This window comes from Phocoena sinus, chromosome 6 (assembly GCF_008692025.1).
Source record: "Phocoena sinus isolate mPhoSin1 chromosome 6, mPhoSin1.pri, whole genome shotgun sequence".
NCBI lineage: Eukaryota > Metazoa > Chordata > Mammalia > Artiodactyla > Phocoenidae > Phocoena > Phocoena sinus.
Window position 1 is genome coordinate 5,043,076 of NC_045768.1, and position 26,118 is coordinate 5,069,193.

General features: G+C 51.0%; 1 protein-coding gene across 1 annotated transcript in view; it reads right to left on the bottom strand.

Annotated features, from left to right (window-relative positions):
* LOC116755570 (protein PRRC2B-like) overlaps positions 1-26,118 on the bottom strand; it is a 41,899-nt gene that overhangs the window by 2,633 nt on the left and 13,148 nt on the right. Inside the window, exons 2-6 of the mRNA XM_032635213.1 lie at positions 10,561-10,730; positions 9,547-9,724; positions 6,670-6,772; positions 4,096-4,168; positions 93-236 (exon numbers count right to left, since the gene is read on the bottom strand). Coding sequence (XP_032491104.1) covers positions 93-236; positions 4,096-4,168; positions 6,670-6,772; positions 9,547-9,724; positions 10,561-10,675 — 613 coding nt within the window. The 5' untranslated portion in view covers positions 10,676-10,730. The remainder of the gene's footprint in view (positions 1-92; positions 237-4,095; positions 4,169-6,669; positions 6,773-9,546; positions 9,725-10,560; positions 10,731-26,118) is intronic.

Below are 26,118 nucleotides of genomic sequence, written 5' to 3' on the forward strand. Positions count from 1 at the left end.
TCGAGAAACAGCATGCTTCTAAGAGGGCAGAAAGACAAGGGGAAATTCTGCTGTTCCCGTGGGTGCCCAGACAGGGGCTGCAGTTCACTTACTCTGAGGGCGGAGGCTTGGTCCTGGCCCATACGACAGATCTAAGACGCCCTTTTCTTTGCCAGCCTTGTCCTGCCCTCCAGCTGCTTTCAGCGTCGGAAATTCCTCGGGAGAGAAGGATAATAGTCGGCTTGAGGCCCTTAAACCTGTCAAGAGAGTTGGGAAGACGTATGGAGCAAGTGAGATGGGCATCAACACTTCTCTGCTTTAACAACGGCACACGCTGGCAGCCACGCTGCCCTGAAGGGAGCTCCTTCCTGGGGTGCTGTCTGCGCTGGCCTTCTGTGCCCGCAGAGTGGCACTAGGGTTCCCTGACAAAGGGAGGCTGCCCGCAGACCGCACCAGGTCCCTTGCCAGCCACCCTGCAGGAGCTGGTCACAAAGGGCAGGGGGTAAGGTATGGCAGCGGTTCCAGCCCAGATCCTTCCCTCCCACTCCTGGAAGAAGGCAGTAAGGTCCTTCCAGTGGCCCTGGGGGGCGGATAAGCACGGGCTTCGGTGAAATCAGCCCAGTGAAGCCAACTGCTTCTGGGCGGAGGTAATGCCCTGGCCCCCAACGCCTCCACCCTAGATTTACACCCTCACCCTAGATTTACGCCTCTTCGTTTGTCCACTCCAGTTTACTATTTTCTGCAGAGATCCTCAAGCCCTAGAAGACCAAACATTTCACGCTTGCAATCTGGGAACAACGCCTTTGTTCTCTCATTCGTTCCCCTACACTATGAACTCTGCAGAGAAGAAGCCTTTTCTTAACTTCGTTCTCATAACTCACAGCACTGAGCACCGCGAACCTGCAATCGTCTTTTCAATGAATAGATAATAAACGATGCATTTTAGGGTCTAGAGTGGGATTTGGTCCCTCTCCTGGAATACACAGCACATGTCCAGCACCACACAAACTTAATAACAGCAATATCACACAGTAAAATGTCCAACTGTGACACGCTTTGATCCCTAGACAATACAGCCAAATCTGTCCCTAGGTACCGCTGACCTGAGGACCTGCTCACTCAGGCAGACTTTGCCGGAAAGAGGCAGCAGGGATTAGTGCAGATGCACGAGGCGGCGATTCATCCACCATCCCACTTAGTAAAAAGGTCCAGGGTCAAATGAACGTGCCGGGGGGATAACTGGACACATTATTAACCAATGATTAACCTGAGAGATAATCGCCAAGTGTCGCAAAGGAGCACTACTGCTCACATAGTTGCTTCATTATGTTAAAAGGTCATTGGCAAGAATGAAATACGAAAGTCTTGCTTTTAAAATATGGTAGAGGGACTCCCCTGGCGGTCCAGTGGTTAGGACTCCACGCTTCCACTGTAGGGGGAGCGGGTTCCATCCCTGGTCGGGGAGCTAAGATCCTGCATGCCGTGCATCGCGGCCAAAAGAAAAGAAAAAACGTAGATAATCTGAAGTTAAAAACAACAACAACAACAACAGCAGCAAATGCCTAGTACTTTTTTTCTGCCTCAACAGTCATGAAGGTATTATTCTAATCATGAATTAAACTTACCCTCTACAGATAAAAAAGATAAAGTGAAGAACTCAAAATCTCAAACCAAAGTAGTAGTATTCCTAAGGTCTGAACACCCTGTAATGTTCACCCACCAATCCCTCCTACCATCTGTTCTCTGCCATGAGAAACTGAGGCAGTGAAATCAGGGGCTTCTTCTGAGGCCCCAGATGGAGCCGCCGGTGGCGCTCTGGCAGCAGAGCCCACGAGCCGTGTGCCTCTGGCCTCTGCCTGAACCACACAAGCAGGCCTCCTGGGCCTGATCCAAGTGAAACAGACCAAACGACCACCTTCTACATGGAGAGAGTCTGTCAACTCAGGAAGAACCCTTCTGAGTTCCAAAGAGTCATGAAGATGTTTGCGGGCCACACCCCCAAATCCCCACAGCCCTGGTGGCATCCCGGGCTTGTGACCCCGGCATAGGAGGGGAACCAGAAGCCGGGTTCCCGCCCCGGCCCCACCTGGTCGGCACGTGTCTATTCTCTCCTCTTGGGCTGCTGGGCTCTGCCGTCTCCCAGACGAGCTATCACATGTTTACAGAGTATTTTACTGTGTTTTAGGATTATTTTCTAAATCAAGTTTTCTTTTGATAGGTAATACAATCAAAAGGTTCAAAGGTAAAAAGCCTTAAAAGAGCGTAAACAGAAGCCTACCTCCTACCCTCGTGCCCCATCTGCCTACTTCAAACACCCTCACAAAACAGGTAGTCTTCTGTTTTGTTCCTTCTCTCCCTTCCTCTTATGTTTCCTTCCAGAGATTTTTTTTTAATGCGCATACAACATTTTTAGAAGCGTACTTTCCCTCTCCCCAGTTGTTTGCACAAATGGTAATATACTCTGCGTACTATTCCACACTTTTTTTCACTTAAGAATATGTCCTGGAGATCTTGCCAGATCGGTAGAAAACTGCTTTTTTTCCTTACAGCCAAGCAGTATTTCATTAAAGTACCATCCTTTGACGTACATTTCAAGGGACTGTGTCCAATCTTTTGCTATTACAACGTTGCAATGAATAATCTCGTGCATGTCATTTCACACAGCTGTAAGTATCATCTACAGGGTGATTTCCTCCAAGTGGAACCTCCAGGTCAAAGGGTATTCGTGCTGGTGTGTGACAGGCAGTGCCAATTTACACTAGTTTTTTTTAGTCTCTGTAAGTTCTTGTTAAATTAAAATGAATATTCCATTTACTTAAGGAAATTCCAGCCTTATGGAAATGAAGACTATAGAAAGCAAAGAACCACTGTTAACAGGCCAGTGAATCATCTCCGTCATGCCTCTGTGACGACCTTGCTTCCGGTCTGCAGTGCCTTGTTGCATCCCCGCCCCACCTGGCCCCGCTCACCCTCCAGGCTGGGGCAGCCAGCTGAGCTCCCCCTGCCCTTTCTCCTCTAGGCGAGCTGCGGCTCCAAAGCCCCCGGCACACCTTCGGGCTGAGGAAGGGGTGGGCCTTCAACCGCACAGCGACCGGAGGCCAGAGGGGCCCGTCCTTGGGGCATCGGAGTGGCAGGGGTGTGTGGGGAAGGTGGCACACGGAGCTGGTTTTCTACTCTAAGCCATAAAACGTAAAGTCTGGCCAGGCCTTGGCCGGCAGGGATACGCAGAAGACAGAGGGCAGTGCCGGGACAGGAGCCAAGGGTAAAAAAGGCAGCCCGTGCTGGTTTACAGAAAAAAAAACTGCGGTGTAGCCACTCACACCACCGTCCCTCTCCATCCAGCTCGGGGCGCCGCCCAGCGTGCTAGAAATACGCACGCCTACACTGGGAAACCAGGAGAGTTCATGTAGAAGAATCTGGGTTTTTGGCTCCTCTCAAGAACACCCGTGGACCCTGGGCCCACATTCTCAAAGGGCTCCAGATGCTGGAGGGGAGCCAGATTTCCCTCCGCCCCGGCGCCCCTCAGCCATGCCACTCGGGGGCCGCACTGCTCTGGGCCTGCCTTGGAGCCATTTCAGTCTGTTGCTCGGCATTCACTTAAAACTCGCGATGCTTTCCCCTTCCACTCACCCCACATCGTCCCTGTGCTGAACCATTGCAGCCGTCTGAGTCCCTGTGTCAGGCAGGACACCAATGGTAACAAATACCACGCAACCTCCGCACGCTCTGGTGTCACTGCCCAAAAGCAAGCAGTTCCCGAGGCTGCTGATGTACAAACCCAGGTACAAAGCCAGCGCCCCGTAGGCAACACCTCCTCCCCGGGGTCCGGGGACTCGCTCCAATAGCAGCTCAGCCGACAACGGAGCCCAGGGCCAGCGCCCGGTCTCCTCCGCACACCTTGGGAGGGCTGTCCTTAGCAATAATGTTCAGCGAAAGCAAAGAGCTGACGTGCTCTGCCGATTCAGCACTTCCGCCGCCGGGGCAAAGGCAGTAACTCGCTCAGGGAGGAGAGTCCACAAAGCTGCAAGCCGAAGACTGCCTGGACAGAACTGGAGCAGCCCAGAAAAGGCACACCTCCCTCCCACCCGCCCACCGCAACGCCACACACACACTTACCACCTTCGTGTCCTGCTGGCTTTCCATTCAGCTGTGCCCATGACTTTGGTCCACCTGGCGCTGAATTTGTATTCTGAAAGAAGGAAGACAATGAGAACAGGGTCTGCGGTCCACTCCCTGAGCGAGTCAGAACAAGGTGCCCTCGGATCCTCACCTTAGGTCCAGACCCTACACTGATGTACCCACCACCACCAGCGGGGTAAGGTCCAACCATGCGGGCTTTCCACGCAGCCTCCCACTCGGGCAACAGCCCAGGGTCAGGACCCACGGCCACATGACAGACGAGAGGCAGGCCGGAGGGCAAGCGGCCAGCTCAGGGTCCCACGGCAGAGCCAGCGGTGCGCTCGGAACATGCTGCCAGGCTGCCTCTCATGCCCACACAGAGCTACTCTGTCTTGCTCCAGGGACAAGACCAAACCCAATTCTAGTGTGTCTGAAAAACTGGGTGGCGCCGCTAACAGGACAGGCGCGCGGGAAAGCTCACATGCCTGATGAGTCGCTGGCCAGGCGGCGGCACCACTTTCCACAATTACTGCCGTGCCACGAGGCACCGCTCCCCAGGTGCGAGGCCTTCCGCCTCCACTCATGTGGGCCTGCCCGGCTCGGCTCACCTCTGCTGAAAGCTCACCGCACGCCAGGCATGGTGCTAGGCACACCTGGGTCACTTGGGTTAGACACCCAGCTAGTGAGGCAGGACCAGGACTTGTCCCCACCCTGCCCGCGCCCAAAGCCCCTTCAGGTCCCCAACCACTGAACTCGGCTGTCTTCCCAACAACGTGCTACTTAACAGCCGAGGGCGAAGATACACAGACCCAAGCTGACGCAGCATGACGTCCCATCACTTACTGGACTAGATCCCGGATGAACCGTTACCCCTTCCCATCCTCCCCCTGCCGCTGCCACCACACACACTCAGGGCAGACGGCTGTCTCTCTTGCCTTCGATGCAGAGCTGAGTAGGTGCAATAACGCATGTATTTATCACAGACTTGCCCTGAGTGCTTGACCTGAGTGGCCTGGAACGCCCAGGGTCCCCGTGCAGACCACACAAGGGAAATGCCAGCACCGTGACAGGGGCAGGGCAGCCCCTGCTGGGGTTCAACAGCCCCTGAGGGAAGAGCGAGGCTCCAGACCAGCAGGAAGCAGAGGGGCCCCAGGGCACTGCCTTCCCACAGCCTCCGGCTTGGGGTCTGCAGCCAAGCCTGAAGCCACAGGGACGGCCCCCGCCCTCACCCACCGAAGGCACTAAACCGGAAGAGAAGGCCTAGGGGCCACGAAGGGGTTACTAACACTGTGGCAAATCTCACCCCAAAGCTGGGAACCACCGGGGGTCTCCTCCCAACACCGTCCCCGCACGAGAGGAGAGCTGGTAAGCGCCAGGCGGAGGGCCCGCGTGCCAGCTCCAGGACAGGGCCCGACCCGACCGCAGTCCCCGCGGCACCCGTGCTCCACAGGTGCCCAAGCCGCACGCAGGCCCGGCCCAGGCCTGTTCGTCTCTAAGCTTGGAAGGTGAGTCTGACGCAGAGCCAGGGCTGTAGAAACAACCAGGGCTCCTTAATCGCACTCAGCTTCGAATCCTGGGAAACAGATACGAACTCCACACTACATGCTCTGACGGCTCAGCAGGTCCCAGTGGATTTAGGCCAATGAACATGCAGTCTCGCATGAATGTGGATTTCTTCTTGCTTCTCCTTTAATTTCAAAGCACAGTTCAGTGTTGGGTAGGGAGGGTGTCCCTCTGGTAAAGCCATAAGCTTTCCCCGCAGATGGGGATGGCACCTCGGTCCTTCTACTGCCCAGGCAGCAATGCAAACTGAGTCATTCTTTCAAGGGAGCCAGTGAATGCCTGGTATCTGTCTAGATTTTTTCCGGTCTTCTAAAAGATTCAGACACCTCGCCTAGATTTCCAGCTACCAGATACCGGCCTCTGTACCCACAGACAGACACCAGTGGGCCAAGTAGGATATGAGCTCTTGATTAAATCGTGACTCTGTTTAGAGGCGTATGAAGTGCAGCGACAAGTAAAGGATCACAGCTCGGTATTTCCCACAGCATGCTCTGAGAGACACTAGTCTCTAGAGACATTCGACGAAAAGGTTTCCAAAGACAAATACATTTCGGGACCGCTGTCCATGATGTCCTTTTCTTGGAGACTCACAGGACACATGAGCATACTGAAGACACCGAGAGAAAGTACGACATTAAGAAAACCAAGTGAAGGAGCTCGCTTCATTTTGTTTTCCAAACTCACCAGACCACTGAACCTTCTGTAGCCTAACATTTGCTGTCTCCTTATGACACCTGCTTCTGGGGAGACACTGCGGGGGGCCCGATCTAGCCTGTAGCTGCCCGAGTGACTCACCTCAAGCTAAGGCAACTGGAATCAAATTAGGCGTCTATATTCTATTCTGCATCTGGGGTCTTTCCCAAGAGTCACTCATCAGGTTTGCCTCTGGAATGAGCAGGTCACGCAGAGCCACGCTTCTCAGCGATAGCTCCCATTGGTCCCCAGCGCCAGGGAGCTCAGAGGCGCCGACGCCTAGGCAAGCATCGGGACCGGGTCCCCAGCACCTACCTCCTGACTGATCGACTGTGTCGGTTTCTGCAAATTGGAGACAGATTTCTGCAAACCCGGCTGCGGCAGCAACTCCGGCGGCTGAGAGGCCGTCGCACTGGAACTAGACAGAGGCGGGACACACACAGGAATTAGACAGGCACCGCCATGCCCACAAGGTCCCTCCACATTCCCGAGAGACACGGCTGCTCGCTGGCTGGGAGCAAGACCGCCTCTGGCCAATAAAAATACCTTCCCCGGCAGACTCCTAGGCTGGCCAAGGCAACGAGAAACTGGACCACGTGTGAGGTCTGCTCACCGACACCTGATAGGACAGGCCAGCCCTCTGCCTTTCCGCAGAGCCTTCTGTCTGTGAAGACTGAAAGCTCACGGCCAACAAAGAAGTGATGGAGGATCTGTCACGAGGGAGACTGCGTCGGGGCAGGGAATGGGCTCTGAGCTCCCGCCCCTCACTCCTGACCAAGAGCTCACAGCTCCTCAGGGGCTGATCTCTTTGAAGCATGAGCAGATTTTTTTTTTTAAACCTTCTCTTGGCTTATAAAAGAAATATATGCTCATGATAAAAATAAATAAATACATATAACACAGAATTTGTCACAATCTCATCCTCCAGAGAGAAACTCAAGCAGATTTTTCTACGTATATTAGCATAGCATTTTGTAACACAAGTAGGGTAACACCATACATACAGTCCAGCAACTCGTGTTTTACTCAATGCCCTTGACATCTTTTCGTGACAACACACATGGATCTACTGCTTTCTTTTAATGACACAGTACAGGTGGATGGGCCTCAATGTGCCAACCTCCAATTTTTCTTCTATTACAGATAAAACTGCAACGAGCATTTCTGTGTACACATCTTGGCACACTTGTGTGAACGCAGTTCAGGAGTCTAAGTTCTTAGAAGTGGGACAGCTGGATCAAAAGACGTTTTAAAGTTTAAAAGATACCGTGGAGCTACCCTCCAGCAAAGGTGCGTCTGTCGATCTATACCCCACAAGTCATATTCTGAGAGCAATAAGAAAGGGTTCTGAAGGAAGATTTCTGCCAACTTGCAGCCTTCCAGCCACTCGTTCTGTTCAACCTTCCACGCGACGAGCTTCAAGGAGGACAGCAATCCCCTGGCCAGAATCCACCCAATGCCGGTGGCTCAGCTGAAGCCAAATTCTACACACATCCAAGGCTTACGCAACCGAGTAACTCACCACCTGTGATTATTACACAATGAAGGCCACTGACCCTCCTCTCTCACATCACCTTCTACCTGAAATAGATGCTTCCAGGTGGTGTCACTTCTGTGGTCTCCAAACACTGAGTCCCAGCAGGTGTGGCCCCCCTACTCGGCCACCTCCCCGACAGCCTCGTGAGGATGTGGCCCAGGGGAGGCAGAGAAGCAGCGCCGGGGTCTGCTGCCCCCGCCAACACTCACTCTTCACCTCTGGCTGGCAAACATGCTTCAGCACACTGGCCTCGTTGAAGATGCCCGACGCTTTCAATGCCACTGGTGCATAAGACCGGATAAAAGGAGGCAGCAAGGCTTTGTCCTCTCTCTCTAGAACTTTCAGTAGCAGAGGCATTTCAACGCTTACGCTGAGCTGTTTGCAGCGTCTACACCTGAACAGAATGAGGACATCCGCCACGTACCGCCTCTGTGCCAGGCCCTGTGCTAAATACGTGACTTGGGCAAATCTCATCCATTTCCTGTAGCCACCCCCGGAACCAGGTGTTATTTGTACTTCACAGGAGGACGATGATGCTCAGAAGTCAAATAAACCAGGTCCCATAAACGGCCTGGCTGGAAATCACACACATCTGTCCAGTTCTAAAAGTCACACTATACCGTCAATCAGGATGATCCCTAAGCCAACGGTTAGGAAATGTCTTAAAATTTCAGTTATTACTGATCATGTGACCGAATTATTGGCTCACTCTCTACATACTGTCTGAAGTAACTACAGAAGTTTTACAAAAGCTATTGGCCACTTCCAATTAGAGAAAAGGACCCTGGTTGGCAGGCTGTGCTCTGGGCCACTTTTACTTTCTGGGTCCTGAGTATCAGTCAGCAGCCAGACCACAAGGGAGACACAGGGCAAGAGAGGGTATGAGGCTGGACTGCTCTGTTTTCACGGCCAACCCCAGCAGCAGGGCTCTGCCTGCCAGCCTCAGAGAGGCCCCGTCCTTCCCCAAACCCCTCCCAGCGCAAACCCCAGTCCTCTTCCCTGGACACCCTACCGCTGGCTGGAACGCAGCCGGGCCACAGGCCACGGGCCACGGAAGGAGGAACGAAGGCTCAGGCGGCACACTCGTACTGTCAGCGCCACCACACAACATCCCTCTAATGATCTCTGTGCCAGATCCCGGGCCTCCTAAGGCTCCCGTAAGTGCTGTGCCGGCAGAGGGTGGGCCTGCAGGGAGGCTGCGCGCTGACCCCGAGTGCCTGGACTGGGGTGGCTGTCCTCGTAACTGAGTCCTACAGAGCATGTGCAGGCACCTGTGCGGGGCCCTGCTGCCCCAACAGCTGGGACGGCTCCACCTTCTCCACCTGGGGCCCAGCACCCAGGGACCCCAACCAGGTGAAGCGCTCAGCTCTCCCCACAGTGGCTCCTCTGGGAAAGGTGAGCCCTTCTTAACAAGGCACAGGGGACACTGGTCACCAGGGAAAGGCAGCTCACAGAAACACTGTTGCATCGGCTCCCAGAGCCAGGAAAAAATGAAGGCAGGGAGCAAGAAACTGCTAAATAGCAGGAGTCGGGGGTGAAAGAAGCTTCCTTTGGAACCTGCCCAGTTCTCTAGAGCTGCCCCCTGCAGGAGGAGAGGGGGCCGGCCATGGACGCAGCTCCAGCTCCCGGCCCTCCGCCCGCCCCTCTGCTCTCACCTCTTTGGGTCTTGCTGATCCTGCTTGTTTGCCCATCCCGTCCCGTCCTTGGGTACTATAACGATGTTGGGGTCGTTTCCTTTGTTTTCAGACTTCAAGCTTGGCAGGTTTGCAGGCGGTGGCATACGCCGGGCTGTGGCAACTTTCCCAAGACTCTGTAAGCCATGTCTAGGAATAACTGCGTGGAGGGAGAGGTGGAAAGAGATGTTGCACAGAAAGTCATGGAAGGAAAGATGCCGGGTTCATTCAGCTGCTCTTCCAAACTCTAGAGGATAATGACAGAGGCAACCAAACAAAAAACAAGGGACAGACCCGCCACGCAAACACACGAAAAGTGCTTGGTGGTCACTTGTAGTCAGTCCTTTTACAAGCCCTTCACCGAGGACTTCAGAGACACAGGAGCTGCTGAAGTCTGTGCGGAGGCTTCCAGTTTGCTCGTGGGCAGAAGGCTCAGGGCGTTTAGGACACGGGGGAGGGGCCAGGCCTAGAAACCTCCATCCCACAGAATGACTAGCCCTGTGCAGAGGGGAGACTGCTCTGGCCTCGTTACAGCAGGACTGAAGGGACAGCCTCGCCTAGACCCAAGCCAAGCCTGAGCAGGGCCCCCAGCATTCATAAAATCCTCAAGGGGTGTGGACAGAATCAACAGGAACGTTCCCCGCCAGGCTCCGGAATATCAGAACCATAAAACCTAAAGGGGTAGCTAGTGCAAATTAAATTCCATTCTGCCCATCGGGCTCAAAATATCCATGGCTTCAATAAGATAAGACAGATGAGGAAATAATCCTAGTACAGCAGTCAGGATGTTCCAGGCTCTGCAATCATACATCAACCAGGAGCAGAGGGTGACGTGTTTCCCCTGAACTACAGGATGACCATCACGTGCCCAGAAGACGGGTCTGCGTGGACCATTCCTGTCTGACCAGACAGGGGACTCTAGGTTTTCCTGATCCTTGACCTGGAGCTTCTCGCTTAAGGGAAAGCATAAGGAACTGGCCTCCAACCCCCTCTTACCTGAGGATCTGATCGAGTCTACTGATTTTCCTTTATACTTATCAAACAGGCTGAGAGTCGAATACTTGCTTTTCCCATCCTTGCCCTTGGTTATTTGCCCCAAACGATCGGACATTGCGATGAAATGTCATCTAGTAAGGAAATTTTTCTCGGCACCGCTCCCGATCTGCCTTTGAAGTGGAGGGGAAAAAAAACAAAACGAGTGTTAATCCACCAGAACCTCTGATCCAGTGGACGGAATCCTTTAGGGATCACGGACCTCCTTGAAGATCTGAAGAACGCTTTGGACGGACTCTGTCCCTAGAAAGATGCCCTTAGCGCGCACGGGCAGCCTTGCTCACATTTAAAGAGCAACGCTAAGAACTCTCCCTGCCTGAAAAGCAGCTGACTCTATCACTCACCAACCACACTGAGATGTAAACTTCTACACACTGAGTCCGCTCCCTGAGTCAAGGACAGCTCCGCAAGGTGGAAAAACAAATGCTCGCCCCTTGTAGCACATCCACGTCACATCGAAAATAAGGTCGTCCTTATGAAAGGCTACTGTCCATTTCAAGGCTGAGCAAACCCAAACCAAAGGGAAGCACAGTCAGGAAATCACCCAGGAACAGCCGGGTGCAGGTACCTTTCAAACTAAAGGACCAGCACCCAGAGGGAAACACCTGCTCAGGCCACAAGAGCAGGGCTCTCTGAGGTGTAGACGGGGCAAACAGAGAACAGGCCTCCTGGTGCAGAGCCCCCGCAGCTTCACTGTCCACTCCTGCCTTCCACTCAGAGAACATCTTGAAAAACCGACCAAGGAAGAAGCTTCTCCCCTCTGCCACCTTCTAACTTTCTACAGGCTCCTCTAGGAGCACTTTCCTCATTCACTTCCTCGCTCATCCATTTCACTACTCAGTAAGGCCACGTGCCAGCTCCAGTGCCTTTTATTCCACCCTCACCCTTGGCCTCACTGGCTCTAAACTTGACCGTGGAAAACTAAAACTTGTACAAGTGACCATTACCTCCCATTAGAATTAATGTATGGAAAAGAAAGCTAAAGCATCAGTTTGGGCATGTCGGTAAAATGACAAGACGGAGGTAACTGTGAAAACATCCATGACTCATAACAGGCACTTGGTGTAGCTGCAGCAGGAAGGTCTGCCATTTCATCCTATTCTGAAGCCACGCCGGCCAGAAGAGCACATCCAGTGAGCTGGGTACATCCATCCTTCCATTCATTTCACATGAAACCTGATACTCAAGACCCGCTGGTCACTGTCTCAGGTACAGGAATAGATAAGCACGCAATCTGTATCCAGAAACACTCAGGCACCTCAATGGATGCCTAGGGGTGAGCACCGTGAGCTGCATAGGATGGGCAGGGGTCACCTACCAGGTGCAGCTACAGCCAGCCAAGGGAGAGGCTCACGTGCAGCACCCAATCCCCAGGAAGCGAACCACACTGCAGTGTCCAGGAGACAGGGCTCCATGAACAAACAAACCAGCAGAAACGCTCAGGTGCTCGCCAAGTTTACACGTCAGAGCACTCGATGCCAGCCACCCTCCCCAGTGCCGGCCTCACGTACCAGGAGCAAGGAACGGCGATGACAGGGAGGGAAACCAGCCCAAAGTGTCCAAATTCGAGTTCTGATGCCAAGGGTTCCAGGACACACCCCTTTATCTTTAAATCTCCCTCCCCGAAGTTGGATCCAGTGAGTTTCTGCCGAAGTCAGAACTAGTAATAACCTCCCCCGGCTGCTTCCCCCAGACTAGGCTGAGAGCCCCTCCTCCAGGAAAGGGACTGTATCGTGTTTGTGTCAGACCAGTAATGAATAGGCTTTCAAATGGAAAACAACCTGAAATTCTCCATTAAGACTAGATGAGATCTTAATTTTAGACACTTGTCATATCAAACCAACAGAAAAGATCACTGGGGTAGGAACATGAATCCCTCCCAATACACATGGGCACACACACATTCCACTGTGAACAAAAGCCCTTGAGACTGCCACCAAGGTGACGGCCACACGTGGCCCCATCCTGCACAGCTCAGTCTAAAACAGGGGTTGGCAAACACCAGTCAGGGTCCCAGCCAATGGCCTGTTTTGTAAGGCCCTCAAGCTAAAAATTTTTTTACATTTTTCACACTTGTTTTAAAGAAACAAAAAATATGCAACAGGACAAGTGGCCTGCAAACTTGCTGACTCTGGGTCTAAAAGGAAAAGGCTTAAATAAGCACTTTTGAAGGTCTCCAGGTGGGAAATGTATGGCGCAGCCTGAGAGGGCAGCCCTGAAGAGGCCCTACAGCTCCAGCGGGGGTCCAAGGAGGGGCCCCAGCAGAGGGATGGAGTCTTTTATTCATCCATAGGAGACCATTCCACGGGCTATAAATGGGATACTGAGGGACTCCTGGCACTCTTTACAAACTAGTGTGACCTGCTGAATAACAAAAACGTTGATGTCCTAATTCCCAGAACCCGTGAATATGTCCCCTTCTCAGGCAAAGGTGTGATGAAATTAAGGATATTGAGCTGGGGAGATTATCCTGGATTATCTGGGTGGGCTCAAGGTAATCACAAGGGTCCTTACAGGAGGGAGGCAGGAGGGTCAGACCCTAAGCGGTTGACAGCAGTAGCACAGGCTGGAGGGGTGCTCTTTAAAGTTGGAAGAGGGCCACGAGCAGAGGGATGCAGGCCGCCTCTTAGAAGCTGGAAAAGGCCAGGGAACGGATTCTCCCCCAGAGCGTCCCCTAGAAGGAGCACAGCCCAGCCGACACCTCGATTTCAGCCCAGCAAGATTCATTTCAGACTTCTGACCTCCACAACTCGGAGAGAACACATCTGTGCTGTTTTCAGCCACGAGATTTGTGGTAATTTGTCACAGCGACCACAGGAAACTATTACAATCGCTTATTCAACACGTTTTTACTAGGCAGGCACTGTCATGTGCCCAAGCCCTGAGCTGGGACTGGGATACAGCAGAGGATAAAATGGACACAAGCTCCACCCAAAGTCCAGCCTACAGAGATGACAGGACTCACCCACGGTCACACAGCCGATTAATAAGAAGCACGTTCCAGAATCTCTCACTTCAGCACAATGATGGAAAATGCTAACTTACAGCTACATCTCTGCTGTCTCTGACCACAACTTTCACCTGACCACTGAACCTACAAACACTTCTGAACAAAGCCAGTGATGCCTTCTTCCCAGCCACACATCTTGCAGGACTACAGATGCCGCATCATTCATTTAAATCCAGATAACTAGTTCTTTACTAAATTAAAAACCAAACCAACAAAGAGAAATAAAAATTATTCACCAGACATCCTGGGCCATCAAATTGCTACATTAAATCTTAACATGCTTGATTTTTTTTTAATTTATTTATTGTATTTATTTATTTTTGGCTGCGTTGGGTGTCTGCTGCTGCGTGCAGGCTTTCTCTAGCTGCAGCGAGCAGGGGCTACTCTTCGCTGCGGTGCGCGGGCTTCTCACTGCAGTGGCTTCTTTTGTTGCAGAACGCAGGCTCTAAGCACGTAGGCTTCAGTAGTTGTGGCACGTGGGCTCAGTAGTTGTGGCTCACGGGCTCCAGAGTGCAAGCTCAGTAGTTGTGGCACACGGTCTTAGTTGCTCTGCGGCATGTGGGATCTTCCCGGACCAGGGCTTGAACCCGTGTCCCCTGCACTGGCAGGCGGATTCTTAACCACTGAGCCACCAGGGAAGCCCAACATGCTTGATTTTAAAAAACCAAATGTCTTATAATTCTGAAACTTGACCAGAAAAAGTCTTGTTTCTATAGATACTACTAGAAAGTCTTCTTAAAATCTGTTAATCCGGGCTTCCCTTGTGGCGCAGTGGTTGAGAGTCCGCCTGCCGATGCAGGGGACACGGGTTCGTGCCCCGGTCCAGGAAGATCCCACATGCCGCAGAGCGGCTTGGCCCGTGAGCCATGGCCGCTGGGCCTGCACGTCCAGAGCCTGTGCTCCACAACGGGAGAGGCCACAGCAGGAGAGGCCCGCGTACTGCAAAAAAAAAAAAAAAAATCTGTTAATCCACAGGAATGTAAATTGGTGTAGCCACTATGGAAGACTGTATCGAGATTCCTCAAAAATTAAGAACAGAACTACCATATGAGCTGGCAATCCCACTTCTGGAAATTTATGCAAAGAATATGAAATACTAATTTGAAGAGCTACATGCACCCCTATGTTCATCGCAGTATTATTTACAATAGCCTAATGGATGAATGAAGAAGATGTGGTATATACACACAATGGAATACTATTCAGCCATAAAAAAAGATGAAACTTTGCCATTTGTGACATGGATGAACCTTGAGGGTATTATGCTAAGTGAAATAAGTCAGACATAGAAAGACAAATACTGTATGATTTCAACTCATATGTGGAATATAAAAAACCAAACCAACAAACAAAAAAAATAAATGAACAGACCAAAGCAAACAAAGACACAGAGAAAAGAGCAATGGTTAGCAGAAAGGAAGGGGTGGGGAGAGGGCGAAATGGGCAAAGGGGATCAACGTATGGTGACAGACAGAGACTAAATGGTGGTGAGCACGCACTGGGGCATACGGAAGTAGGAATATAAGGTTGCACACATGAAACATATAATGTTATAAACCAATGTTACCTCAATAAAAAATAAATCTTAAAAAAAAAGCCTGTCAGTCCAAACTTCTGCCAGTTCACTGATACAAACCGATCTTTCTCTGATTCTGTACTTCCTGGGCCCATGGGCAGAGGTTAGAGTAGACAAAGAGAGCTCTCAGTGGGTCTTCCTGGTGACACCACGCTTCTCCGAACTGACCAGTCCCCACACTCACCCTCAGGGAGCACTAGGATACCGGAGCCTGACTGTACCCCCGCTTCCCACATCCCAGAAAACAATAAAGAAAACCCTGGCTAAGGGGCACTAAGAGGTATTAGCTGGTCAACAACTGTTGCTTGAACTATGTCCTCTAAATAAATTCAGCCATTCAGCAAACACTTATTGAGCACCTACTATGTTTAGGGAATATGCTTTCTATTCCTTTTGACAAGAGCCCCTCCGTGAAGCCAAAACAGGGAACACACTGGACTAACGTCTGCAACTAAACCCATACGTGCACTTTTTGGAGGGACCCTTCTCCCAGTTTTTAACCAAGTTTTGCACCTGCTGGGCACACTACTGGCCTCTCTAGACCTCAGTTTCCCCACCTACAGAACTGAGGGGCCAAGACAAGATTTCACAAATGCCAGCGGGTTCTAAAATCAAACATGTCAATGTAAACAAAAAAAGATAAAAAAAAAAAAAAACCCATGTCAATGTTAATAACCCACAGCCATGGAATTACACGATTTATTGTCAAAGCAGCCATGTCTTACCACACATCGGGACTGGATTCTGTATTTCTATAGAAATCTGGGGTGCTAACAGGCAACGCTACTGAGCCACCATTGCTACGGAGACAACACCTGTGGGGAGGGGGTCTGATAGTTGTCCACTGCAACGCTCCACAGTCAGACTGCACAGATGAACATCCTTCAGCCCCAATTCTCTCTTAGAGCAGGGTGGGCAAATTACAGTCAGCCTAAAGAATGTGCAAGAGGCCACGCATGTTCCACAAAGCAACAACTATTTACTACCTGGCCCTTTACAAAGCAAGACACCAGCCTCAGGGCATGCAAGGGTTCATTTATTAAGCCAGATTTCACTGGATACAAATCCAAAATACAAATAAGAACACTCTGGTTTCCCCAAAGGTATTGCAGGTATGTATCTCCTCCAGCGAATCGGTGTCAAGTTTGGGGCCCAGCTCTGCCCCACACCCATCTGGCTAGTCTGCTTGCCCCTCGGTTTTCACAAACATCAGCAGTCTCTCTCTCTCTCTCTCTCTCTCTCTCTCTCTCTCTCTCTCTCTCTCTCTCTCTCTCTCACACACACACACACACACACACACACACACACACACACACACACACACGCTGCGCACGCGCTCCACTAGCCCGTCAGATAACAGAGAGACTTGCAGGCAAACATGTGGGTGTGACTCATGAAGCGGGGGAGGCGAGGGAACACACTTCTGGGTGGGTCAGAGGCGTGTCCGTCCCATCCTGTCTCGCGGTGCCTGGGTCCGGACGAGCCGGCTGAGACGCGGGCTCTGCAGGCAGCACAGACCAAGCCTGGAGCACAGCCACGGCTTCCACGCCACTTGCTCTTCCTTTTCTAGGCAACAGAATTCATTTCTGTATTTTTTTTTTCCCTAAACAAGATCTAATTTGGAAGCTCGGTATTACATGTAAAGCAGCTACAAGCCAAGGGAGCGCCGTCCCCAGTCCTGCCCCCGCTGCTGGAAGCCTGCCTTCCCACACAGCCACCTGAGGCCCCGCCTGGGCCCCGAGGCTGTGAAAATGGCTCGCCTAAAAGAAACAGGAAAGAAGGACCCAAAATCCGTGTGAAGACAGCTTTGGGGAACGAAGCAAAGGACATTTTAACACAATTGCAAGCCTGCCCGTTTTGGCAAGTCACTTAAAGAAGTGCTGAGAGGCCCAGCCTCTGCCGGAGCAATACAACCAGGAAGATTCACCAGCAAGGGCAACTTAGTCACCAGGCTCCGAGCCCCCAGACGGCAGGCCCAGCCGTCCAGCAGGTCACCAGACGCCTGCCCTCGGTCCGCCAGAGGGAGGACCTCCCGCCCTCCAGCTTATCAAAAGCCATTTCCGAGTAACAGGATTCATTTCACTCCCACTTGGGTACCGGCCAGCGGCAGACGCCCGCCCAGCCAGGGACTCCCGGGGGAAGCGCTCCAGCTCCGCGCTCAAGGCAGGCCGGCATCCTGCTGACACTCGCTGCCCTCCATCCTCTCGGGAAGACACTACTGTCATCAGCCTGCTTTACAGAGGACACTAAGTCCCTGCCCAGGGTCACAGGCTGGAGCCCGGGCAGGAACACCAGGCCACAGAGGGGCCCTGACGTCAGGCTGCTGAGGCTGTCTATGGGAGGGCGAGTGCACTGGTTCTGACACAGGGCAGCGCCAGCTCAAGGCTGCCTTCTGGGCGACTGCACAGATGACCGGACCGGACAAGCCGTTCAAAGATGAACCTTTTATACGTGCAGGTGCTGCCCACAGCCAGATTTACACCGGGGCAAACCCCGGCTTTTCACAGGTCTCCCTGAACCCGGTAACATTTGGTCACATCACCTGCTTTCCTAAGCAGTCCTCAATCCTCAGGACACGTGGAGCCATCACCACCGACAATGAAGGACCCAATGCGAGCTCCAGCCCGGACCCCACCTCTCAGAGCGGAGATGGTCAGTCACCGGGGAAGACCCACGAGCCATAGAAACAGCACGTTCAGACTAAGTGCCACCGGCTCAAGACACAAGCAGAAGCCCCCAACCCGGGTGGAGAAAAAGGAAAGCGTAATCCAACAGGAAGGGAAGCTGAGAGCAGCCCGGATAAACAGGTCAGGAAACAAGCACGTGGGTCAGTAAAGGACCTGGGCATCAGACAGTATGCATGTCCAGTCTCAGTCAGAACATAAAGAACCATCCCCCACAAAATCTGGGTACAAGATGAATAAACAATTCCATCCTTCTCCAACACGTCAATGTCTGCCAAAAAAAAAAAAAAAAAAAAACAAAAAAAAACAAACTTCAACAGTGGGGAGGCGCCACATCACCTAGTTCAAGTTATAAGATGTGTGCTGCCCGCTCTGTGTAGCAGACACGGGGCTACTAGCTGCTGGGGGTGCGGAAGCGACGAGACCCCAGCCCGCCCTCCAGAGCAGGCTCCAGACAGCAGCATCTCCATCACCGCCACTCAACCACCCAGCGCTGCTGCAACCACAGACAACATAAACAAAGCAGCAGAGCTGAGTTCCAATAAAACTTTATTTACAACAACAGGAGTGGGTGCTGGATTTGGGGCTGCAGTTGGCTGACTCCTAGTCTAAAGGGAGAATCAGATGTGGAAAAGAGTACATCACAGTAAAATGGATTCAACAAAAAGGGGTTCATGTATCCCCCTGGACTATGCCCCAGGACGAGGCAGAAGTGGGGGGTGGGGATGGGGACTCCCACCTGGGTTTGCAGGGAAGCTTCTGCACCCTCACTCAGCAACAGCATGACCAACTCCACACCTCCAGCTTCCAGGGGCTCCCTACAGGGCCCCAGTCAGAAAACCAGGGCGGCCCACCAGCAGCACAGGGCCCCACACCTCTCCAGCCCCTAGGAGGCAGGAGCTGGCCCACCTGCACAGCTGGAGCCTGGGCCCAGGCAACCCACCCGCAGGAGCCCAGGCAGGTGAGGTTTCTGCGGGGCAGGCCAGCACAAACCTCTCCAAGAACAAGCTGCGTGCAAATAAAGGCCTGAGGACCAACAAAGGGCTGGGGTTAAAGGAGACTCGAGCCACCACCCGAAGAGGTCCACACCTCTGAGGGAACAGCAACACCTTAGGAACCTACAGCAATTAAAAATAAGGACGAAGGCCTGAGCTGCAGGGACCAAAGCACTTCCCTGTCCCCAGCTCTCCTGCACACTTCAGGGGCTGCAAGCCCCACCCCTGCCTCCCTGAGCCTCAGAGTCAGCGCTCCCCGTCCTGCCCTAAACCCTTCCACCAGAGCCAAACCAGGTCACAAGCACCTGCTCAGACCTGCTCCAACCTCACCCCACTGCTCCGGGGTCAAATCCAAACCCTCTAGGCCAGGGGTCCCCAACCCCTGGGCCGTGGACTGGTACCAGACCGCACAGCAGGAGGCGAGCGAAGCTTCATCTGCCACTCCCCCAGTGCTGGCACTACTGCCTGAGCCATCGCCCCCCCACCCCACCCCCCAGACCCCGTCCATGGGAAAACTGTCTTCCGTGAAACCGGTCCCTGGTGCCAGAAAGGGTGGGGACCGCTGCTCTAAGCCAACACACGGCCCCAAACCACCACCCAGTCTCATCCTGCCCCATCCCCCGCCACTTTCATTTCTCCAAAACAGGGGTTTGCATCTTGCCTCCACGCTCGCCTGTTTCTCTGTTGACTTAACGGATATGAACATACTGTTACCCACCTCACAGGTCTGACATCAGGAATAAATGAAAGAACGAACACAACATGTGACCCAGTTCTCGCTCGCCCTTAGAAGGCTCTCGACCGCAGGCAGCTACTGCCCTGGCTCTGCCCGACCACCAGCCCTGCAACACTACTCCACCTTTCCAGACTCCTATGCCACCAGCGAAGCCTCCAGCTTCCCACCTACCTCTGGGCTCCTGGGGCTCCAGGGACCTGACCCCACTTTGCCGTCTCACAGCTTAAGGGCCCTGATGCAGAGAGCAGACCTTCAAAACCACAACTGAAAATTCACGGGTGTTTAGGATCTGCTTGCGGACGCCTTTAATGAATTCTCAGGAGACAGAGACGCACTCTAACGCTCAGAAGACCCTCGGGACCAACACTCCACTGTGACCCCAGTTTACACAGCGCTGAACTGCCCCAGTCTCAAGGGTTCCCACTGGGGGCGATAAGCGGCGATGTGCAACGCAAGCACACGCTGGCGTTAGGCCTGACCGCCTCATGGAGGTGGATGATCGCGGTCCTGCTCATTTGTTCACCCGTAACATTTTTACAACAAAAGGAACATACGCTTGATAGAGAAAAACTGCAAAGCCTTAAAAAAATAAAAAGTGGTCACCCATCGGCCAGCTCCCAGTCACACTGCTGGATGTCTCTTCACCAGCACAAGTCACTTAAATTCAGGGGCCACCATGCTGCAATGCTCGTTATCCTGCCTCCTGCTACTCTATTCTACTGTGGTTTTGTTTCCTATTTCAAGAGTTCAGCAATGAAGGTCATAAGACACTATATAAATTCTAAACAGATTTGCTCTTTGTTTAAAAACATTTTGAAAATGATTTTAAGGAAAGCTTAGGGAGTACCGCAGACAGGCCAAGCAGAAGCACATGCAGGATGCTGTCTCAGCCAGCGGGGACTTTGTTTACACCCAAAACCTTTCCCGTAGAGGAATGACGTCACCTGTAGCAGCTAGAATCTGGGCTCTAGAAGAGGGAGGACTACTTGGCAGGAAGTGCTTTTCTTTAGCCCAGGAGAAAGCATTCCTTCCACCTTCCCAAACCCCAGGTCCTCACAGATTCATTCACTGCTGAAAGAACACAGGGGGGTAGAGAGAGAGAGAGAGAGAGAGAGACTGATTCCATCATCCACCAAGTAACAGCCACTGCTGTCTACATGAACTCCCTGACACAAGCCCTCCCCACAAGGATGAATTCCCTCCTCCAGGCAGCAGCTCTCTCTCCACACACACTGCCAGGATGGAAAGAGCCTGTGAGTCCAAATGCCACAGTGGGGACAGAAGCTCTACTTTGGAAGGCTGTTGCGGGAACTGGAGATAACAGCCCCAAGGTGTGAAGAGAAGTCAGACAAGGGACCGCTCAAACAGGCCCTGTCACTCCCCCCCAACCCCGCTGCACTCTCTGCACCTTGAGGCTCCCTCCCTTCTCCAGAAAGCAGGGACTGAGAGCTCACTTTCTGCAAGGCGGTAGTGACCAATGGTCAGACATCCCCACCCCGCTTTCTGCAGGGCCTCACAGCGCTCCGCAGCCTCTACGGTAAATGGCGGCTCTGGACATTCTGACACAAGAAGACAGCCACCGCTGATCACGTGGCAGCCGAGCGGTATAACTGACAAACACACACACAATTATGCAAACACATACGTACATAAATGTGACTGTGCAGTACCTACACGTGCACACACACACCAGAAGTGACCCTAATTCAGTTGCACTTCATTCACAGAAACTATCTAACAGGGATGTTCTGTTTAAACATGGCAGAAGGACCACAGGCATTTATAGCTCACCTTTCCAAAACCCTCTACAATGACAACAAAGAGACCCCCAAAGACAGGGACGATTTTGGCAGAGAACAGACATAAGTAGTAATAGATTTAGGAGATTACAGATCCTAGGAACTGAGGACCCCAGAGAGCTGGGAAGGTCCTAAGAGTAGTGGGTGCCCTGTAAGACTGTGGGGGGGACGGGGGGGGCGGGTAAAGCTGGGAGCTCTTGCAGAGAGGCTGCATGTGCAAGAGCCTGCCTCCACATCGCCTCCCTGCCCGCCCCTCCCCCCCAGATAAGTTAAACAAGAGAAGTCTAGACTTGAGAACACCAGGGTCAAAGGGGGTGGGGGTGAGGAAAGGAGCTAAAAAAAGAAGCTAACTACAAACCTGAGGAGCAAACCAGAGGCGCCTGAGGCTCCCTCTGCTCTTGGCCTCCCAGAAGAGTTGGCAGACAAACCAATTACCTCCCTCCCTCCACACCCTTGGCAAAGAGGGAGTCTTCTCTCGAAAACCTACAGAGCGGACCTTGGGGCTGGAGAATAAAAGGGTGGCTTCTCACCCACCCACTCCACTCCCAAGAGCCCCCTCTGACCCACCCACCCAGTTTCCAATCAGCTGTGTCTGAGACCTCAAATAAAAGACAGAAACCAAATAAACTAAAGAACCTGGAGGGGGGCTTCCCTGGCGGCGCAGTGGTTAAGAATCTGCCTGCCAAGGCAGGGGACACGGGTTCGAGCCCTGGTCCGGGAAGATCCCACATGCCGTGGAGCAACTAAGCCCGTGAGCCACAACTACTGAGCACACGCGCCTAGAGCCCGTGCTCCGCAACAAGAGAAGCCACCTCAATGAGAAGCCCGCACACCGCAACGAAGAGTAGCCCCTGCTCACCACAACTAGAGAAAGCCCACGCGCAGCAGTGCAGCAACAAAGACCCAACGCAGCCAAAAATAAATAAATTAAAAAAAAAAAATTTAACTTCAACTTCAATAGAAGAAATGCAAGATATAGTCAAGGATCTCTCAGAAAACATAACAAGGAGATGAATCAGATTAATCCAGGAATCCAAATCTAACTAGGATTTCTAGAAACACAGAGGCAAAAGGAGGGAAATTATCAAATAAAAATTACAAGAGAAATTCCCAGAGCTGAAGTACCCAAGGCTGCAAGGGCCCGCTCAGTGCTCAGAGTAAGGCGTGTAAAAGGAACACAAGGTACAACACGAAACTTCAGTACACTAGGGATGAAGACAAGAACCCAAAAGCTGCTGAAAGCCGACCTTCCCTCCACCCCCAAAAAAAAGGTCCCAGGGAGGAACAAGGGGAACGGCAGTGAGTCCTCAAGAGCCACTGTGATTCTCATCAGCATCATCCCCGCCTCCCCCCGCCCCAGAAAACAATTTTCACTCGGAAATCCAACACCCAGCTGACCAAGTCAAGTGCAGGGATAGAAAAAGACTTCTTCAGATGCACACAAGGACTCAAAACATTTATCTACTTTCTTAGAAAGTTGCAGAGAAAGATACTCTAATGAACAAGAGAGAAAACCAAGACAGAGGTAAATGCTGCAGTAGCCATTCCTGCCTGCCTTTCTGGAAGCTAGTTCTCCGTTCTTCCTTTCCAGAGGAAGTGACCTAGTCCTCTCCCAGGCAGACAGCAGCTGGAAGGCTGACCCACACCCAGCTTGGGGGAGGGGCATGCCTGTCTAAGGGAGAAACCCACCCCCCTTGCCAGTGACCCACCCAGACAAATAAGATACCTGGTTCCTTAGGGACAACACCTCACACAGGACCAACCAATCTGGAACCTGCCCACCTCTAGAGTTCTACTTACCTGAACCAATAAATTTCCTTATTGTTGAAAGCAGCTTAAGACAGTTGTTGTTATTTGACGCTCACATTCCCCAGCTGATACACATACACATAGGATCAAAGAAACAAGAGATCCAACACAGAAGGACAAGACCAGAGTGACAACCACAGAAAGCCCAAGATGGCAGCTGCACTACAGCAAGAGAGGAACGGTCCTGATGAGAGCAGGACAGAGGGTTCCAAGGGGTAAACGGAACAGGTTATCTAATGTATCTGGGCAATTATAAAACAGTATTTCTTGCATTTTATGGAAGCATTTGTAAAAAGTAGAAGATAGAAGGTTTAAGAGAGTTCAATTTGTCAATCTTCTCTATTTTGGTAGTGCCTTCTGTATCCTATTTAAAGAATTTTGTCCTCTCCAAGATCGTACTCTCCTGTTTTCTTCTAGAAGCTCTGTTTTCTCTTTCATGTTTAGCTCTATAATCTACCTAAAACTGATTCTGGATACGATTTGAGGTAGAAAATTCTCTCCCCGCCCCCCATACAGAGAATCCAATTTTCCCAGCACCTTTTTTTTTGAAAAGGCCACCTTTTCCATCTGTCTAGTGGCACCTTTGTCATAAATTAAGTGACTACTTATGTGCGGTCTGTTTCAAGATCTCTGTTCTGTTCTATCAGTCTATTTGTCTATCCTTTTGCCAACACTGGGCTGCCTTGCTTACGGCAGCTTTTACAAAGTCCTGACATCTAGTCCTTTCAGCTTTGTTCTTCAAGGATGCTTTGATTATTCTTGGCCCTTTGCATTTTCATATACATTTCAGAATCCGTTTGTCAATTTCTAAACAACCGACGAGGAAAGAAAAGCCTGCTGGGATTTTGGTTGGAATTACATGGAATCTAGAGACCAGTGCAGGGAGAACTGACATCTTTACAACGCCAAGTGCAGGTGAGTGTGTGGAGGGAGGACACGGCTCCTGCACTGCTGGTGGGCGTGCCAATTGGTACCATCTCTGGAAAACAGGCAGCCATCCACTGAAGCTGAACATATGCCTCCCCTGTGACCTGGCAATTCCATTACTAGGTATGAACCCAACAGAACACATACACACACGCACCGAAAGACATGTGTGAGAATGTTAATGGCAGCAGTATTCAGGATAACTCAAAATGGTTGGTAACAAGCTAAAAGTCTATCACGGCTAGAAGGAATAAACATTATATTCACATAACAAAATACTATTTAACAATGAGAAGGAACAGACAGATGGTAACTAGGCTTATCGTGGCCATCATTTTGAAACGCACAGAAATAGTGAATCACTATACTGTGTACCAAGAACTAATACAGAGTTGTAGGTCAATTATACTCCAAAAACAAAGTAATTATGTAACTCAGTAACTAACTAACTCATAGAAAAAGAGATCAGATGTGTGGTTACCAGAGGTGGAGGGAGGGGGAAGGGGAATTGGATGAAGGTGGTCAAAAGGTACAAACTTCCAGTCATAAGATAAGTAAGTACCAGGGATGTGATGTGCAACATGGAAATATAATTAACACACTGTACATTATATGTGAAAGCTGTTAGAGAAGAAATCTGAAGAGTTCTCATCACTAGGAAAACATTTTTTTTCTACTCCTTTAATTTTGTATCCATATATTCAATAAAACGATGTCCACTAAACTTACTGTGGTAATCATTTCATAGTGTATGTAAGTCACATCATTATCCTGTACAGCTTATCAACTGTATCTCAATAAAACTGGAAAAAAAAATAAATGAGAAGGAATAAACGCCACACAACTACATGGGTGAAACTCACAAATATATATCATTGAATGAAAGAAGCCAGACACAAAAAAAGTAAGAAGCAGAACAAAGTCATGGGTCGGGAGACAATCCATAATGAAAATATAACTAGCACGAACCTATATTGGCAGAGCAATTTTAAAATGAAAAAAAAAAATTTTTTTAATGGAAAACACAGCAATCGCTACACGTTGATAGATCAAAGCCCACTCAAAACAGTAACAGAGACAGTAATAGATGATCTGATCAAGGTAGATCAGCAAACATGTTCAAAAAGTGACTACAAATGAGACTTTAAGGAAAACCCCAAATTCTGAAAAGCAAAAATCTCTGACCACAGTGCAACAGAATAAGATATAATGAAGGCAGAAGAAAAAATAACCCTATCAGTTGGAAAACTCAAACCTCCATCTTAAAAAACTTTTGACTCAAAGGGGAATTCAAAACCACAGCTGCAGAATATCTAGAAAATAGCACAGATGGAGAAAAGAACACTACACACCAAACTTTTGAAACAGAGACAAATTTGTTCTCAGAGGAAATTTAATCATCTAAAAACTTAAAATTCCTAACAGAAAAGAATGAAATTAAGCGTCTGATACGAGGAGTCATTAAAAAAGACACAACTGAACACGAAGGAAAGCAGAAATAATTCACAAGGAAAAAAGCCAAAAGTAATTTAATGAATACATCTGAATAAAGCTGAATTTTAAAACAGCAGTTCTCTGAAACAAGAAAAAAATAGATAAACCACAATGAGAAAGGTATTTGTACCCTCAATTTACAGACAAGACACCAAGGCTCAGTGAGGTTAAATGACTGGCCCAAGGTCACTATCTTCAAGTTAGGGCATAGCAAAGCCTGAACTTGAACCCAGGTCAGTCTGACATCTAGGCACTGGTCCAGAAGTGTTGGCACTCAGAGAAACACCTGCTACTGCGATTATGAGGTCCACGATAGCCACCAAGGGGCCCTGAGGCCCAGAATAAAATATCCACAGTAGGCCCAGGCTCTGTGTGTACCTCTGGGGCTGTGGTGAACGTGCAGGGCAAGTCTGGCCCGGGGTGCACTGCATCAGGTAGGAACTCTACTCTTAACACAGGGCCCGGTGGGCC